The 19,459-nt window shown below is 45.7% G+C and overlaps 1 protein-coding gene across 1 annotated transcript in view; it reads right to left on the reverse strand.

Moving 5' to 3' along the window:
* The window catches only part of LOC127053319 (haloacid dehalogenase-like hydrolase domain-containing 5), a 45,679-nt gene extending 29,573 nt beyond the window's left edge, over positions 1-16,106 (reverse strand). Inside the window, exon 1 of the mRNA XM_050957855.1 lies at positions 15,955-16,106. Within this exon, the coding sequence (XP_050813812.1) occupies positions 15,955-16,008 (54 nt within the window). The 5' untranslated portion in view covers positions 16,009-16,106. The remainder of the gene's footprint in view (positions 1-15,954) is intronic.
* Between the last annotated feature and the right edge of the window lie 3,353 nt (positions 16,107-19,459).

The raw sequence follows: 19,459 nt of genomic DNA on the forward strand, positions 1-19,459 counted from the left end.
GGAAACTCTCACGGGAGAGTGCATCAGCAACTTTGTTAGAAACTCCTGTGATGTGTTGAATTTCAAAATCAAAATCTTGGAGAGCTAAACTCCAACGAAGAAGTTTCTTGTTGTTCCCCTTGGCAGTATGAAGCCACTTTAGTGCAGCATGGTCAGTTTGTAGTTGGAACCGCCGTCCCCAAACATATGGGCGTAGCTTTTCCAGGGCGTACACAATGGCATAGCATTCCTTTTCACTGACTGACCAGTGACTTTCCCTCTCAGACAGTTTCTTGCTGAGAAACATGACAGGATGGAAGTTGTGATCTGTTGCTTCCTGCATGAGCACTGCTCCTATACCACGCTCAGATGCATCCGTGGTTACTAGGAATGGCTTGTCAAAGTCCGGGGCCCTGAGCACAGGGTCAGACATGAGCGTCGCCTTAAGCTGGGTAAAGGCCTTTTGACACTCATCAGTCCACTTAACGGCATTTGGCTGGGTCTTTTTGGTCAGGTCGGTCAATGGGGCAGCGATTTGGCTGTAGTGTGGTACAAATCGCCTGTAGTATCCGGCCAAGCCTAAGAAGGATTGGACCTGCTTCTTGGACCGTGGGACAGGCCACTTTTGGATAGCATCCACCTTGGCCTGTAGGGGGTTTATGGTTCCTCGACCCACCTGGTGCCCCAGGTAAGTCACTCTGTTTTGGCCTATTTGACACTTTTTGGCCTTAACAGTTAGTCCTGCCTGCCTGATGCACTCAAAGACCTTTTCCAGGTGTAGTAGGTGTTCGGGCCAGGAGTCTGAAAAAATGGCCACATCATCGAGGTAGGCAACTGCAAATTCTCCCAGTCCCGCTAGTAGACCATCTACCAGCCTCTGGAAGGTGGCGGGTGCATTTCGAAGGCCGAAAGGAAGGACATTGAATTCATACACCCCCGCATGGGTGACGAATGCTGACCTCTCCTTGGCAGGTTCATCTAGCGGTACTTGCCAGTACCCCTTGGTTAAGTCTATTGTAGAGATGAACTGGGCACGTCCCAACTTTTCCAATAGCTCATCGGTGCGTGGCATTGGGTAGTTGTCCGGACGAGTTACCGCATTTAGCTTACGGTAGTCCACGCAAAAGCGTATTTCCCCATCTGGTTTGGGTACCAGAACCACTGGAGATGCCCATGCACTGGTAGATGGGCAGATTATACCCATCTGTAGCATGTTCTGGATCTCCCATTCTATAGCAGCTTGGGCATGAGGAGACACTCGGTAGGGTGGGGTTCTGATTGGGTGAGCATTACCTGTATCAATGGAGTGGTATGCCCGTTCAGTCCGTCCTGGGGTGGCTGAGAACAATGGGGCGAAGCTAGTGCACAGCTCCTTGATTTGTTGCCGCTGCAGACGTTCCAGGGTGGTTGAGAGGTTCACCTCTTCCACGCCACCGTTTTTTTTCCCGTCGTAGTAGACACCGTCAGGCCACTCAGCATCATCTCCCTGGACTGTAAACTGACAAACCTGTAAGTCTGTGGAATAGAAAGGCTTGAGAGAATTAACATGGTACACTTTAGGCTTTTGTGAGGAATTGGGAAATGCTATGAGGTAGTTTACAGCTCCCAGGCGCTCTTGGACCGTGAAGGGCCCTTCCCATGATGCTTCCATCTTATGGGCCTGTTGCGCCTTCAAGACCATAACCTGGTCTCCTACCTTGAAGGAACGTTCTCTGGCATGTCTGTCATACCAGGCCTTTTGCTCTTCTTGAGCATCCTTTAGGTTCTCTCTAGCAAGGGCTAAAGAGTGTCGGAGGGTGCTTTGTAGGTTGCTTACAAAGTCCAGAATGTTAGTTCCTGGAGAAGGCGTAAACCCCTCCCATTGCTGCTTCACCAACTGTAATGGTCCCTTAACCTCGTGACCATACACAAGTTCAAATGGTGAAAACCCTAAACTGGGATGTGGTACAGCCCTGTAGGCAAACAGCAACTGCTGCAACACTAGGTCCCAATTATTGGAGAATTCGTTGATGAATTTTCGTATCATGGCCCCCAAAGTTCCATTGAACCGTTCCACCAGGCCATTGGTTTGATGGTGGTACGGGGTGGCAACCAAGTGATTCACCCCATGAGTTTCCCACAGTTTTTCCATGGTCCCTGCCAGGAAATTAGACCCTGAATCTGTAAGGATGTCGGAGGGCCAACCTACCCTGGCAAAGATGTCTGTTAAGGCCAGGCACACAGTGTTAGCCCTGGTGTTGCCTAGAGCTACTGCTTCCGGCCATCGGGTAGCAAAGTCCACTAAAGTCAGTACGTACTGCTTTCCTCTGGGCGTCTTTTTTGGGAAAGGGCCCAGAATATCCACAGCTACTCGCTGAAATGGGACCTCAATTATGGGGAGTGGCTGGAGAGGGGCCTTGACCTGGTCTTGAGGCTTACCCACTCTTTGGCATACCTCACAAGACCGGACATACTTGGCAACGTCCTTGCCCATCCCCTCCCAGTGGAAGGACTTCCCCAACCGGTCCTTGGTTCTGTTCACCCCAGCATGCCCACTGGGATGATCATGGGCTAAGCTTAAGAGCTTCCCCCGGTACTTAGTTGGAACCACCAACTGTTTTTGCGGCTGCCATTCTTCCCGGTGTCCACCAGAAAGAATTTCCTTGTATAAAAGTCCTTGGTCTATAACAAACCGGGATCGATTAGAAGAGCTGAGAGGCGGTGGGGTGCTCCATGCCGCCGCCCACGCTTTCTGAAGGCTGTCATCTGCTTCCTGCTCAGTCTGGAACTGTTCCCTTGAGGCTGGGGTCACCAGTTCTTCCTCAGACTGTGGACTTGGGCTTGGTCCCTCTGGAAGCGATGTAGGTGATGGGGTTGTTTCCGTTGCTGGTGAAACCGCTCTCCGCTGGTGCACCTGAGGGTATTTCAGGCTCTGGCTGAGCCTTTTGGGTATGGCTGTCTGTTGCTTCTGCCAGTTTTGGCTCGCTGGCGCCCTCTGGCGTTGAGTTTGAAGATGGGGTTGCACTTGCTGGTGCTGGTTGCTGTTCCAGTTCCGGGCCTGGGACTGGAGGTGCTGTGGCTGTTTCAGTGGTTGGCATGGAATCCGGGTCCACTACCTCTGTCTGGGTCTCTGGTAACACAGACGGGGCCTCTGTGGACGGCTCAGGAACAGGAATGGGTCTGGAAGCTTGCCTGGTTTGGCTACGTGTAACCATTCCCACTCTCTTGGCCCGCCTCACCTGGTTGGCCAAGTCTTCCCCCAGTAGCATGGGGATAGGATAATTGTCATAGACTGCAAAAGTCCACATTCCTGACCAGCCTTTGTACTGGACAGGCAGTTGAGCTGTAGGCAAGTCTACAGCTTGTGACATGAAGGGGTAAATTGTAACTTTGGCCTTTGGGTTGATGAATTTGGGGTCAACGAAGGATTGGTGGATAGCTGACACTTGTGCCCCCGTGTCTCTCCACGCAGTAACCTTCTTTCCGCCCACTCTCAAATTTTCCCTTCGCTCCAAGGGTATTTGAGAGGCATCCGGGCCTGGGGATCTTTGGTGTGATGGTGGTGTAATGAATTGCACTCGCATGGTGTTCTTGGGACAGTTGGCCTTGATATGTCCCAGTTCATTACACTTAAAGCATCTTCCATCTGATGGGTCACTGGGCCGAGGTGAGTTACTGGAGACTGGTGAGGTTGAAGGGTAGGGTATCTGTGGCTTTACTTGGGTGGTATGTGGGGTCTTTGGCTGTCCTCGGTTGTAGGGTTTATGGTCTGTGTGCCCCCTGGGGTAATCGTTCCCCTTGACAGTAGCTTTCTTGCTTTCTGCCAGTTCCATCCATTTGGCTCCAATCTCCCCCGCCTCAGCGATATCTTTGGGATTTCCATCTTGTATGTACCGTGTGATGTCTTCAGGAACACCATCCAAGAACTGCTCCATTTGTATGAGGAGGTTTAATTCTTCCAAGGTTTGAATGTTGTTTCCTGTTATCCAGGCCTCATAGTTTTTTGCAATGTAGTAGGCGTGTTTGGGAAATGACACCTCGGGTTTCCACTTTTGGGTTCTGAAGCGCCGACGGGCATGATCTGGGGTTATCCCCATTCGGTATCTGGCCTTGGTTTGAAAAAGTTTATAGTCATTCATTTGCAGCTTAGGCATTTCAGCTGCCACCTCTGCTAAAGGTCCACTGAGCTGTGACCTCAATTCTACCATGTACTGGTCTTCGGGGATGTTGTACCCAAGACAGGCTCTTTCAAAATTTTCCAAGAAGGCCTCGGTGTCATCACCTGCCTTGTAGGTGGGAAATTTCCTGTGCTGTGGAGCAATAATTGGCGCCGGGTTGTTAGGGTTGGCTGGCACATGCAACCCAGCTTTTGCCATCTCCAGTTCATGTTTTCTCTGTTTTTCCTTCTCTTCATTCTCTTTTTGGTGTTTTTCCATTTCTTTTTGGTGTTTTTCCATGTCTCGGCGGTGGGCCGCCTCTTCTTCTGCTTGTTTCCTTCGGTAGGCCAACTCTTCTTCTTCTAGTTTTCTTTTGTGTGCTGCCTCTTGGGCTGCCTGTTCTCTTTGGAAGGCTGCCAGTTTCATGCTTTCTTCCTTTTCTTTCATCTCCATCTGTCGCCTGTGTTCAGCTTCTTTGATTTGTTCTTCGGCCTCAATTTTTGCCTTAGAAGTCATGGTTCCTGTTTTCTTGTGTTGGGGTGCCCTCCGGTGTTTATTTTCTGAACTGCAGGTTCTCTGTTGCCTCCTGGAGTCTGCCTAGCAACAGTGCCTTTTTTCCCTTTCTCTCTCTAGCTAATGTTCAATGAAGGGAAACCAGAAAAACCACTTTATCTGCATGCATATAAGTGCTGGTACTTGCCTCCTAATGGGAGGGCTATTGCATGACAAAAGACCCTTAACAGTCTGGTAATGGCTTCTCACTTAACATGCAAGCCACAAACTGCCAGAGAGAGCAGAAAAAAAAAATTTCCTTTGGTTCCCTTTTAAAACCAAACTGTTTCTCTCTGCTAAAAAGCCCCTAGCAGAGAAAAGAAAAATAAAATATTTCCACTGGCTTCTAGATTCTGTCTATCCCGTAACCGCTGCTACACCATATCATAACCTTAGTCCCAGATTTGGACCTTAGCGTCCAAAATATGGGGGTTAGCATGAAAACCTCCAAGCTTAGTTACCAGCTTGGACCTGGTACCTGCTGCCACCACCCAAAAAATTAGAGTGTTTTGGGGCACTCTGGTCCCCCTGAAAAACCTTCCCTGGGACCCCAAGACCCAAATCCCTTGAGTCTCACAACAAAGGGAAATAATCCTTTTTCCCTTCCCCCCTCCAGGTGCTCCTGGAGAGATACACAGACACAAGCTCTGTGAAACTACACAGAGAGACTCCCCCTCTCTGTTCCCAATCCTGGAAACAAAAAGTACTTTCCTATTCCCCCAGAGGGAATGCAAAATCAGGCTAGCAATCCAACACACAGATCTCCCCGATTTCTTCCTCCCACCAATTCCCTGGTGAGTACAGACTCAATTTCCCTGAAGTAAAGAAAACTCCAACAGGTCTTAAAAGAAAGCTTTATATAAAAAGAAAGAAAAATACATACAAATGTTCTCTCTGTATTTAGATGATATAATACAGGGTCAATTGCTTAAAAGAATATTGAATAAACAGCCTTATTCAAAAAGAAGACAAATCAAAGCACTCCAGCACTTATATTCATGCAAATACCAAAGAAAAGAAACCATAGAACTTACTATCTGATCTCTTTGTCCACACACTTAGAAACAGAAAATTAGAAAGTAGAACTACTTCTCCAAAGCTCAGAGAAAGCAGGCAGGCAGACAAAAGACTCAGACACACAATTCCCTCCACCCAGAGTTGAAAAAATCCGGTTTCCTGATTGGTCCTCTGGTCAGGTGCTTCAGGTGAAAGAGACATTAACCCTTAGCTATCTGTTTATGACAGCCTCTGATCAAGATGAGGGCAGCAGTCCATCTAGTTCAGCATATTATCTCCTACAGTTGATTGTAACATAGGCTTGGAGGAAGGCGCAAGAAACTCCACAATATACAGTTATGAAATGCCTTCCTAACCCATGTCATTGGTTGAGTTAAGCAGGAGTGCTATCATAGAATATCAGGGTTGGAAGGGACCTCAAGAGGTCATCTAGTCCAACCCCTGGCTCAAAACAGGACCAATTCCCAGACAGATTTTAGCTCCAGATCCCTAAATGGCCCTCTAAAAGATTGAACTCACAACCCTGGATTTAGCAGACCAATGCTCAAACCACTGAGCTATCCCTCCCTGTGTTCATCTCTCATTTTTTTATCACATCTAAATTAACCACACGTTCTCATTAGCTGTATAAGTATCTAATCCTTTTTTGAATCCAGTTAAGCACTTAGCACTACACTTACACAGTACCAAGTATTATAACAAGTGGTTTGGTTTTCATTAGATTGTACAGTACATACCGCTGTATGTTCAACTATGTAATAGGGCATTTTGTGAGAGCCTTCTTTCATGCCTGTAGTAGCAGCACTTCTCAGTGTTCTACCTACGCAGCCCATGGGGCCTTGAGGAGGATATTTCACAGTTGTGTTACCATATATCTGGGAGGGCTTGCAAACATGCAGGACCAGGGTCTCTCCATGAATGTTGTGCACAATGGGTCACCATTGGTTTAAAAAAAGAAAAAAAGGCTTAAAAAGGAGCGTTAGTGGCAGCCTTATATCCCAACCCCAAGAGCTATGGCAGGGGTTCTCAAACTGGGGGTTAGGACCCCTCAGGGAGTCACGAGGTTATTAAGGGGGTCTATTGTGAGTGGTCTAACTCCACCCCAAACCTCGCTTTGCTTTCAGCATTTATAATGGTGTTAAATATATTTTAAAAGTGTTTTAATTTATAAGGGGGTCACATTCAGGGGCATGCTACGTGAAAGGGGTCACCAGTAAAAAAGTTTGAGAGTCACTGCGCTAAAAGATGAGGATTAGGGCCTTCAAGAACATGGACCTTGAACAGCAAAGAGATTTCTGGTTCATTTAAAGGGAAACCAAAAGCGTGTGCCTGAAACAGTTTAATCACGTACACTACATTAACTCTTAAACCTACCGGTCCCCAGGTATAGGATAATTGTAAAAAGGCTGCTTAGGAGGTCATTTAGGGGTAATAATCCAGAAAGCAAGGAAGAACCTTAAGCAGCTGAGATACAAGTAGATCAGGATTCAGGACTCTTACATAGAGTGAAGTCCTACCCTGCTCTACATCACAGCTACTAGGAATCTCTCAATCTCGATGCTACTTTCCCTCCCTTTGCTACCAATTACTAACTCACACAATCAATTTGAAACAGGAAAGAGGACATCAGGATTTAGGAAAGCAGCTAAAGTAGAGGACAAAGGATGTCAATGCAGGCAGAAGGAGATGGGGAAGGATGAGAAGCTGAGGATAAACTTTGTCAACATTGTGAAATTTAATGAAGATTGGGATATTCCTCACTGCTCTAAGCAGTAAGGTTTGTGTAGGAGAATTTCTTGACACGTTTGTATTTAAATTCTTAACCTTAACACACTGTTTTGCATGGGGAATATGCTTATTCTTTCATTGATATGCAAGCCAGATATACACTTTAAAGCTCCTGCACAAGAAGAGAACAGATCCATACATACTGGAAGACGCTTGTCAAGTAGATTATTCTTTCATCAGCCAAGATAAAAAAACCATTCAGATTGGCTGGATGAAATTACAAGATTTCCAGAGCCTCAAGAGTAAATTTTTTTCAATAATCAGGAAAAAGAAAGTGGTAGGCTGAAGCTAAGTCACGGCACTTACACTCTCCACAAGGCTCAATACACTATCATTCTGTAGTAACAACCCTGTATTTGCACAGGCAGGCAGAGAGCATGGGGGAGAACTAGGCTGTTGTAATATATTGGCATCTCTGAAGTGTTGCCTTCTCTTCCTCCTGCATTGTCTCCCAAGACATACTATTTCCCCAAAATGATACCAAGTGTGAGGATTCTTTATGTATGTTCTAAATTGTTTTAAAATAATGGAAGTTGAAGCAGTTGCTTCTGCAGGGAATGGAGACCTCGTGCCCCACACCTCATCCACCAGTCCCAAATTGCATATAAACATCATCCCACATCTAGTCTGAATGATTATACAACCGGCCTACTCCCAGACTATCCTACATATTGAAATGCAAGTAAGTGAAGGAATTCCTTGTCACAGCACAGGCAAGCATTGTTAAGCTAAGTGCCAGCATAGAGTTTACGTAAAAAAAAAAAAAAAAGCCCCTGAAACTTTGAGCACCTCTCTTTTTGCATGACCCAAAGATCGACTCCCCATAACTTCAAAACCTACTTTGTTGTATTAAATTGAAAGTTAATTCAGATCTAGAACTGGATTAACTTTCACAAGGGCTGCACATAGCTAGCAATGGAATTCTGGAGATTTTGTGGATTTAGGTTCTCTGTGCAGATTTTGCTGTAATCACCAGAGTCTAAAGAAAATGAAGTACAGTCCTCTGGGTTTGCACAAATTGATTCCCTGCTGTCAAAAACTAACAGCCTTAGAGGGAAAAAAATGCCCACTTCAATTTCAGTATACTGATAACTGAAACATTTCACAGAGCAAATGCCAACATTTGATTTAAAAACTGGTTTGGCAAAAGCACCCTGCTTAAGTAATTATTTCCTTAATTACAAGAAATGGTACTAATTTACAATCTAAGTGTTCTTCAAAAGTGCATATTCTCCAGGATCATACAAGCAGACTTCCTCAAACACTTTAACATGCTTTAACTTGTATGGTGATGGATTGGCAAAAAAACCCTGCAAGTGTTGGTGTGAGATCAAGATAGTAATGTTGCAATCTTTAATACATCAACATGTCAAACATTTCACAAGTGAAATCATTGAGAAGTGCGCCTACAGAACAAGATTAAAAAGCGAAAGCGAAGAATGGGGAAGATTCATTTTAAAGCAAAGAATTTTGATTTATTCAAAGTTAGATTTTGCTGTATAAGCTGCCTGCTGCTAAATACATAGAGCATTTATATAAAAGTACTAAATATTCAAGACCGTAAAACTATAAAATGTATTAGTTTAATTTTTCGTTACAAAACACAAGAACTCTCTCCTGACAATGTCCACTTCATCAAACAGTGCTATGAGAACAAGGAGGGGAAACGCATACCATGATACTCAAACAGCTCATGAGAAAATGTAAGTACCATTCTTAATTTCCTCCTTTTGTTTGAAAAACAGAGTGATCTATGCAAAAATACACTGCATTGTCAGAAGACTGGCACACAGAAGGCTGCTTTATTAGCAAATCTTTAATCTAGTTATTAGATTGGATGCCAAACCTCATGATAGATTTTTAGAAAGCTTTAGATAATCACTGGCTTATGACAGGTAGAACTATAGCAGCTCATCATTGGATGAAAAAGTCTATCCCTTCAGGCTATTCCTTCAGTTGGGAAGACTCACCAAATGTGACAGATATTGGCAAGGGAAAAGCAAATTACATTTTTGATTTAAGGAACATACTTAAAAAGTGAATTATATTGCAGCTGAAGCATTGATATTCTTTGAGTAAGCTGATGACAACAGGAGCACAGCTGATTAAGCACAACCCCTACTTAATGTTATGGTAACTGGAGGAGTTGATTTGAGCCATTTTATACAGTATTTAAAAACCATTGTTTCCTCTGAAGACTCAAATTAGCTGCTAGGAGTTGGTAACACGGATGGTTCAATCTGTAACACACTTTTTTCTCAATCCCAGCCCTGCTCCAAAACATTGAAGATTAGACATCTGAATAGTTTTTGGGCTGAAGGCTGCTTCTGGCTACACACCCAAATATAGCTTCTCTTCATGCCTTCTTCAGCTTCTCAGCTAAGTTCCAACAAATGTACAGTATGGTCATGACAACTCATTTAAAGATAGTAATTTCAAAGAGGCATCAGTTTCTTTTTCTTTGTTTGAGGGGCCTCTAAAGCAGGGGTTCTCGCAACAATTTTTTTTGGTGGCCTCAGAGTGCGGCCCCAACTCTTGCTGGTGGCCCTGCTGACAATTTTTCCTAAAATAATTAACTTTAGAAAAAATAAATATGCACATATACATACATGTCCAAATCATTGTAATTTATTTATGTAGGGTTTTTTCAGACTCAGTTATAAAAATAATGTACAGTGGTCTCTAGTCTTTACTGGACCTAAACAGAATAGAAACACAAATAGGGTGCTTTGCATGTTCTTGTCTTTTTGTTGTTGTTTCTTTTGCTTTTTTGGTTGCCCTCCCCCCCCCTTTTTTTTTTTTTTTAAATCTTGCTAGGTAGTAAGTCTGTTGCTGTGAAAAGAGATATTTGTGTGTTTGTTAATATCACTTTTCACAGCAGACATACTCAGTTCCAGCAAGCTCTGGGACAAATTAAGCCCTGGATGGGAAGTTGGGCAGGGAGGCCAAGGGGCCCAGGGACAATGGCATGAGTCGTGAGCCTGGGACCAGAGCTTGCTATCACCTGGACGGAGCCTGAAGCCCCGTGGCCAAAGCCTTAGCACCAGCCCCAGGGAAAGTGGGGAATTCACCAGCTGCCTACACCTCCAGTGTTTCTGTCTCCGAAGCAGGGCAAGGTCCAACCCCCACTGTGGCCCTGGAAGAGGGATCACTGCTTCCCCCACAACCCCCCCGTCACAGCCCAGGAGGCTGTGGCTGCACGAAAAGCCCCTTGTGGCCACATGTGGTGGCATTCGAGAAACACTGCTCTAAAGACAGAGTTAGTGAATGCAAAGTAGTCGGCAATTCAATTTTCATCTCTGTGTCTAATGGTTTTCTAGATGCCTTAGTGCAATGGTGGGTAGATGAGGCTAACATTAGTACAGTTTCACCAGTGACAGCAATAGCAGGAGTGCTAATGCAAAGACAGCACCAAGTGGCTGTTACCTAAATCTTTTTTGAGCTGAAGCAGTGGACAGTGGCAGAAATGCCAATGGTTGAACTACACTAGTGCCCTCACCTCCCACTGTTGCATTGACAGTGCAATACTGGGAGAGTTCATGAAAAATGCCCATGCAGACACAGCTGTGATAGCAAAACTATCTACTGGCTTTACTAAACTATATAGACTACTCTCTGCCCATTCACTTACTGTCAGCAGTCCTGACCACTCACTACCCGCTTATCATATTGACTGACCTGCTCTGTCTCCTCTCCAATACGTTGAAAAAGGAAATAACCACTTATGTTGTATTTCCCCATTTGACCTATCTGTAAGTCACTGAATCATTTCTTCTCACTACTGCTTCAAGAGTTTCAATCTCTCTTTAGCTTAAGAGTGACTGTGGTAAGCACAGGGTATAAAAGTAAGATTTATCAAAGCAAACAGAAGGAAAAAATTAATTTAAATCATTTATTTTTTTTTCTTAATGTTTTGGAAGGCAGAGCAGAGATATTGCTTTGAAATGTAGGGTCAAAATTTGAAAACCCCTTGTATTATACAGAACATGGATGCCTTGTAGAGCAGCATTCCACAGTTACAAGTTGCAGTTAAGTTTCCATTATATGCCTGATTTTGCTGCCCTCCATCACCAACTAAAAAAAGAACAGCAGCATCAAAACAGAGAGCTGGATCAAGGCAGATTTTCTTCTTCAGATATCTCAGGGTCAGGCAAGCTTTTTGGCCTGAGGGTCACACTGGGGTTCCGAAAGTGTATGGCAGGCCGGGTGTAGTGTATTAAATTGCTTCTGGTAGGAACATGCTACTTAGAGAGTACTACATGCGGCTGCCAGTCCTGGTGCTCTGAGCAGCATGGTAAGGGGGTGGGGGGTGCAGTGGATGAGGGGCAGGGAGCCCCAGGGGGCAGTCAGGGGACAGGGGCAGTTGGATAGGCGTGAGAGTCCCAGGGGGGCCTGTGAGAGGGTGGAGGTGTGGATAGGGGTCGGGCTGATGGCACCGCGAGCTGAGGCTGTGGGGGAGGGGCCAGGGGCTAGCCTCCCTGGCTGGGAGCTCCAGGACCAGGCAGTAAGGTCCTGTGGGCTGGATGTGGCCTGCTGGCTGTAGTTTATTTCCAACAAGAGGTGGGCAAAGATGTTTGAATTCCAAAAATGACTTTTTTTAAATTAATTTTCAACATGACAAAAAAAATGAGCTAAATTCATTGTATTAATCTTGTTGAGATCTAGCACACAGAATAAAAATTATCTGATCTAAAGTCAATATTTTAAACAGAAGCTTCAGTGTGGTCCATCAGGCTCTGGTGAGTTACTTTTGCTAGTCAGCGCCAGAGACCAGATCAGGAAAAAGGTGGCAGCAGGAGGAGGTGCTCTTCAATCCCTGGGTCTCCTGCACACAGCTTACTTTCTCTTCCCCCGCCCCAATCCCCTTAATTCCCCAGTGTTTCCCCCTTCTTTCCCCGGAAGTGACAAAGCAATTCCTATAAAGGTCTATCAAGGAACACATACTCTTATCGCACAATTTAAAAACGTAATCATTACAAACAGAAATCCACTGGAAGGACACATTTCTAGCTTAGGTACCAGAAGCTGAAGGAAATGTTAAAACAAAAAAAATTCTACTGAGGTGCTCATCCACATCATCTCCTCTTCCCTTGATGACTGTCTCTTTTTCATGACCTCCAAGGGTCTCAGTTGGGCAGACCACTGTCACCTATCTTGTTTCCTTGGCACACGTGGAAATACAAAGTCAGCCTACCCTGAATCTTTCCTGTCAGTCAGTACAAAACCACACTTTACAAAATACCTGAGTTGCTTCAACTTTCTGTAGCTCTGTCGTACCACCTTTCCATCTACTTTCAAATCTTGAGTGAAAACATTTTTTTCAGTTTTGTCTCTATCTCTTTACCTCTGCTTTAAAAAAAAATAACTATTTACATTCTCTAAATATTGTATTGTGGTACATTGACATGCACACACCTAATACATTCAGATGCAACATCAACATAAAGGAAAGCCGAAGAAAAAACTAACAATACAGTCCAGAGATGATGACAGGCAGAAAAAAGTCTACTCAACTGCCTATTACCCATTACAATAAAAAATAAAACCCTAATACTTTATTTTTCTGGCCAAAAATAAAAAGCCATGCACACCATTTCTTACCCCTGGTGTATACAGTTTTGCAAGATGGCACGAATTAGCAAGCTTTCAAATAATTTGAAATAGGACAATTTTGGACCAGTGCTCAAGAAACATGTCTGGGGTTTTTGTTGTTTTTTTTAAATGCCTATTTGTACTAAGTCCGCATCACTGAAACTGTGATTATGTAACAAATGTTCAAAATCTGAGGTAGAATACATGCTGTCTGGCTATAGGCTTTGATACAAGAACATGTTTTGTTCCCTATTCTAAAACAAGTTCAACTGCAGCTCACAGTAGGTTTTTGCAAATTTAACTTCCATTATTACATTTAAGCCATAATGAATTTGTACAAAATCTGCCTCTATTCACTTACCTACCACCATGCTAATAGTTATTGGGGCATTTTAGGCCAAGGAGAAGAGCCAAGACCTCTATTCTGCTGTCATAACAATTATGATTTCCACTATGTAAGCATGTTTATATACAATTACTCTCACCTCTAGTAAAACATTATTGTTTGGCATCATATTTGAAGACCAGCCTGTGAAAGTTTGCAAACAAGACTCTCTCAAGTACTTATGTTTCACTTCCACATATCTATGTTTGAACAGGAGTATCTCTCTCAGTTTTACAAGTGTTTCCATGAATCTGAGTACCAGAACTATTTTTCTTTGCAATTCTTAATCCCTGGATGTTTATGGACCACAACAAAACATGAGAGAAGTACAAGAAAATGTTTTCATTAGCGTAATTACGATATAAACATTTCGTTATTATCCATCAATTTCACGGTTTACAAAGATTATTAGAATATTCCTATTGATTGAAAATTACATTCTTATTTTAGCAACACTTGACAATAGATACTTAATAACTTTGCAAATCCATAATTATCAAGAAGACACTAGCAAATAGGATTTCCGTTATTCTTGCACATCAGTACTTGTATTAACTTCAGCCGACTATCTATGCACATAATTACACCGTCCAGTAATACATACCAGTGAGGCACTACCCCAAAGTTTTATGAACATGCATAGTAACTGACAACACCACTATGAATTATTACGGGGTCTGATAGCCACAGGACTGAGCTGCGCACCCACATGACAGCGTGCCAAAAGAGAAGAAACCCTCCAGATGCCCGCGCACCCCCACGAGCATCCCTGTTCTCGGGACGGTGTTAAACTTCAGCGGGGACAGGCACACGGCCACGCCCGGCTCGGATTCGAGCTGCTTCGGTTTCACGCCGGTTCGCCTCCGAGCCACATTAAAGCGCAGCCGGTGGGGGATGGGGCAGAGCCGGCCTACGCACCCTCCCGGCAGCCCCTCAGCTGCGCGGGGATCGCCGGCTCCATGCGCGCCGCCGGGGGATGCTGCAGGCTGTCCCCGCGCCACAAGCCCTCTGCCCCGGGGTGCGGAGGCGGCTGCTCCCCGCGCCTCACCGGTTACCTTGGTGCTGTCTCCGCTCTCCCCGGGGGGCGGCGCGGCGCGACCGGCGGCGGCGCTGCAGAGCCCGCGGAGTCCCGTGGGTCCGGCCGGCCGCCCCCCGAGCCAGCGGCGGAGCGGCGGCAGCACCCTCCGCATGGCCCCGAGAGCGCGCGGGCCCACAGCCCGCCCGTCCGTCCCTGCCAAAGAGCCGCGGCGGCGGCCGGCACCACGACCTCGGTCCCTTAGCCCCGCCCCTCGCCCACGCCACCGCCACCGGGCGGGGCCTGCCTATCACACCCCCCCGCGTTAGGCCGCTCCCTCACTCGGCGCCGCTCGCAACCCCGCCCAAGTCACGCCCCCAGCCCCCCTCCCCACGGGGCCGAGGGGATCCTGTCAGGGGGCGGCCCGTCCCCACAGCTGATGGATAGTGGGAGTTGTGCTCCCAGGGGGCCCGGTCCCTCCCTCCATGCACCCAGCTCAGGTTGGGTCCCCACTGCCCCTGTGACACCCAGGGATGTGTAGCCCTGGGGGTTCCAGCCTACTGGTCAGACAAAGTGGGTGGAGCAGCTGAGGAGCTCACCTTCAGGGAAAGGGACTCCCTGCATCGCGGCTACGTGCAAGCACCTATTGTAAGGAACCAATCAAGGAAGATTAGCCTGCTTACACCCCCGTAGTCATAGGACAAAAAGAAGACATTAAACCTCGACTAAATTTAGGAGAAGCTGCTATGCAACATTTTATCAGCATAGTTAATCCACCGCCAGGAGATGGCTGTGGCAATGGGAGAAGCTCTCCTGCCAACATGGCACTGTCTACACTGTGGATTAGGTTGGATGTTTCACACGAGTGTAAGTCTGTACTGTAAACCTGGCCTTAGCTGGTTACAGAGTGTTGTAATAAGCCATAAATCCAGTCTCTCTCTCCAGATTTTTAGTGTCTATCAGTAATGAATTTAAACTCCTAGTGAAATTAAAAAAAAAATACTTTGTGCGGAAAAAACTCAAAGCAGCACCAGATGCAAAACCTACAGACACATCTCCACTGCTACTGTGATCAGCACTCCCCACAACGTACCTTTCAAGATCTACATATACCTATCACAACATGTGGTGTGCCAGTGCACTAAGTGCACCAACAACAACTATGTGGGTGTTACAAGACAATCACTAGTCACTTGAATGAACTCACACAGGACAGTGATAAAAGACAAACACCCCATCACCCGTGCGAGAATGCTTTTCACAAAGCGATCACTATATCTGACCTATCAGTCCTCATCCTGAAAGAAAAGCTACACAACACTGCGCCTGGGAGCAAGACACTGGATCGAACAAATTTAAACTAAACAATCTGTTCCCTTGCATTTTGCTATGATGCTATGAGTGCCTTTCCCAGACCTGAAGAAGAGCTCTATGTGGCTTGAAAGTTTGTCTCTCCCATCAACAGCAGTTAGTCCAGTAAAGGATATTACCTCACCCACTTTGTCTCTCTGACATGCAGATGTCACACTATCAGTGGCACACATGTTCTGCCCGAGGCCATCATCTCAAGGGCCATAGAATTTTGTATGCGAGAGCAAGATGCATGATGCAAACTCATCTCCCATGTGAGAGCATGACAGGGGTTCTCCTCTTGAAGGTCCTGCACGAATCAGGTGCAGGACAGAACTGTTCAACCTAGGCAACAGAACAAAAACAGACTTGTCAACAGGCACTAATCTCCATGATAAACCACATTCTACACTCGCTTCAGAAAGCTGTGCTAGGCACTGTAGGATAGGTGCAACAAGGCTGGAACAAATGACTTTGGGTTGCAGTTTTGTGTCCCTGCCTCCAGGCTCTGGGCTGGGGTTGAGGGGTTTGGGGTGCAGAATGGGGCTCCTGCTGTTGCATGATTTTTGAGAAGCAAAGAAAGACTCCCACACACAATACTCCTGCCCAAGCCCGAAGCCCCCTCCTGCACTCTGAACCCCTCATTTCTGGCCCCACCCAAGAGTCTGCACCTCCAGTAAGAGCCCTCACCCACTGCCCCAGCCCAGTGAAAATGAGTAGGGGGGCGGGAGTAGAGTGAGCCACTGAAGGAGGGGGAATGTAGTGAGCGGTGGGAGTGGTCTCAGGGAAGGGGCGGGGCTAGGATGTTTGGTTGTGTGCCATTAGCAAGTTGGCAACCCTAGTACAAACATACAGCACAGCATGGTCCTTGCTCCAGAAGAGTTTCCTCTTTCTCCCTACTGTGGAGAAGGATGGGTGATTCCCACCACAGGAGACATGCGGAAGGGGGCTCTGAATTCCTTGGTCTTGTAGGTTCAGTGCTCCCTGTGAGGCCGGATATGTATTCTGCCCCCATCGCCAACCCCCATCCTCTGCAGAGCACAAGCATAATGTACTGGCCCAGTGTCCAGGACTATGGTGCCCTCAACTGACAAAACCACATAAGATAAAAACAGTGGTACTGGGGCATGCCATGGAACAGCATGGAGCAAGGACATGGATTGCTGCTTGGCACCTGTCCAAATAACTGGCTTTTGGCCAAAAACAAGTGTGAAGAAGTGGCCAGTAAATGCGAATCCCTCCCACTCACCCCTGCTTCTGCCAGCCAAATCAGTGACCTCCCTCCCTGTAGTTCCCTCTTTTAGTGGCAACTTAATTTGCGAGTGACAACTTAATTTACGAAAGAGCCTTTGGTGAGGGACCTTGTCAAAGACTTTCTGGAAATCTAAGTACACTATGTCCACTGGATTGAGATTCACTGTAACTCCCAGATCTTTTTCAGAAGTAAAACCACCTAGTGAAGTACCTGGAACTTGTCTTTATTCAATTTCATTGTGTGGAATTCAGATCAATACCCGCACAAGGAAATAAGGAAACAGATCAACAGAGCCAGACGTGTACCCAGAAGCCTCCTACTACAAGACAAACCCAAGAAAGAAACCAACAGGACTCCACTGGCCATCACATACAGTCCCCAGGTAAAACCCCTCCAACGCATCATCAGGGATCTACAACCCATCCTGGACAATGATCCCACACTTTCACAAGCCTTGGGTGGCAGACCAGTCCTCGCCCACAGACAACCTGCCAATCTGAAACATATTCTCACCAGTAAATGCACACCGCACCATAGTAACTCTAGCTCAGGAACCAATCCATGCAACAAACCTCGATGCCAACTCTGCCCACATATCTACACCAGCGACACCATCACAGGACCTAACCAGATCCGCCACACCATCACCGGTTCATTAACCTGCACGTCCACCAATGTAATATACGCCATCATATGCCAGCAATGCCCCTCTGCTATGTACATCGGCCAAAATGGACAGTCTCTATGGAAAAGGATAAATGGACACAAATCAGATATTAGGAATGGCAATATACAAAAACCTGTAGGAGAACACTTCAACCTCCCTGGCCACACTACAGCAGACCTTAAGGTGACCATCCTGCAGCAAAAAAACTTCAGGACCAGACTTCAAAGAGAAACTGCTGAGCTTCAGTTCATCTGCAAATTTGACACCATCAGCTCAGGATTAAACAAAGATTGTGAATGGCTTGCCAACTACAGAACCAGTATCTCCTCCCTTGGTTTTCACACCTCAACTGCTAGAACAGGGCCTTATCCTCCCTGGTTGAACTAACCTCATTATCTCTAGCTTGCTTGCATATATATACCTGCCCCTGGAAATTTCCACTACATGCATCTGATGAAGTGGGTATTCACCCATGAAGGCTCATGCTTCAAAATGTCTGTTAGTCTATAAGGTGCCACAGGATTCTTTGCTGCTTTTACAGATCCAGACTAACACGGCTACCCTTCTGATACTTGAGACCAATTCTTGTTTGTCAAGGTCGTTTTGAATTCTAATCCTGTCCTCCAAAATGCTTGCAACCCATTTCAGCGTGGTATCACCTGCAAATTTTATAAGCATACTCTTCACTCCATTATCTAAGTAATTAATGAAAATATTGACTAGTAGCAGACCCAGGACTGACCCACATGGGACCCCAGTAGATACACCCTCCCCGTTTGACAGCAAACCATTGGTAACTACTTTTTTAGTATGGCCTTTCAGCACTTGTTCACCCACCTTATGGCAATTTCATCTAGACCACATTTCCCTAGTTTGCTTATGCAAATGTCATGTGGGTCTATGTCAAAACCCTTACTAAAATCAAGATGCCTGCCCCAAGCTGAAAATAACCCAGCAAGAAAGAAACAGGATGCCCTGATCACAGAATAGCTATTGTCCAGTATCATCATTGTCCCTCAAATGAAGACACTCTCTCCCCCCATTATCAATATCCCTTTTTTCTGTGGAGATGTGGGTAGGGGAGATGACCCTTCTTATGACAGAGCTTGGGAAACTCTGCTCCAGGGCATGCTAGAACTATAATATTCCCTTTCTATGGTGTTAAAAAGTGAGCCTCTCCCACTGTAATACAGCAATGGTTCTCAACATTTCCCAGGACTCCCTTCCCATTTCACAATATGAAAAAGGCAGGCTAGTCATGATCCCCATGTTAAGGGTGTTGTATGGCTTGCTTACACTTTGAAAACATATAGGAGTTATGTAAGTAAGAAGAATAGTTATAGCATTTCTAAGAACTGGAGAGAGCCTTCTCTGGGGAAAGGAGAATGGTGCATTTACAAGCATTCTGAACAAAACATATGGAGAAGGAAGCAGTTGCAAGGGAGGATTCCTCTACAAACAAATTTTGAAAGAAAATGGTGACTTTGGAGAATGTGTGTCTGGGTGGCGATGTAATTTTTCATTCTGGATTATTTCTAATGTAGGAGTCAGCTAAAGGAGAACATAGTAGTCATTACCAAACAGAACTGCACAAAAATGGAACAATCCACATGAAAGTGATCCATGAAAAGTCAACAATCCAGTCTCCTTTCCCTGGATGTCTTTATGCCACCTGGTAAGAGTTTGGCAGTTCCTCAAAACAGGCTGATGTCAAAGGTTAAGA

This window comes from Gopherus flavomarginatus, chromosome 6 (genome assembly GCF_025201925.1).
Source record: "Gopherus flavomarginatus isolate rGopFla2 chromosome 6, rGopFla2.mat.asm, whole genome shotgun sequence".
Taxonomy (NCBI): domain Eukaryota; kingdom Metazoa; phylum Chordata; order Testudines; family Testudinidae; genus Gopherus; species Gopherus flavomarginatus.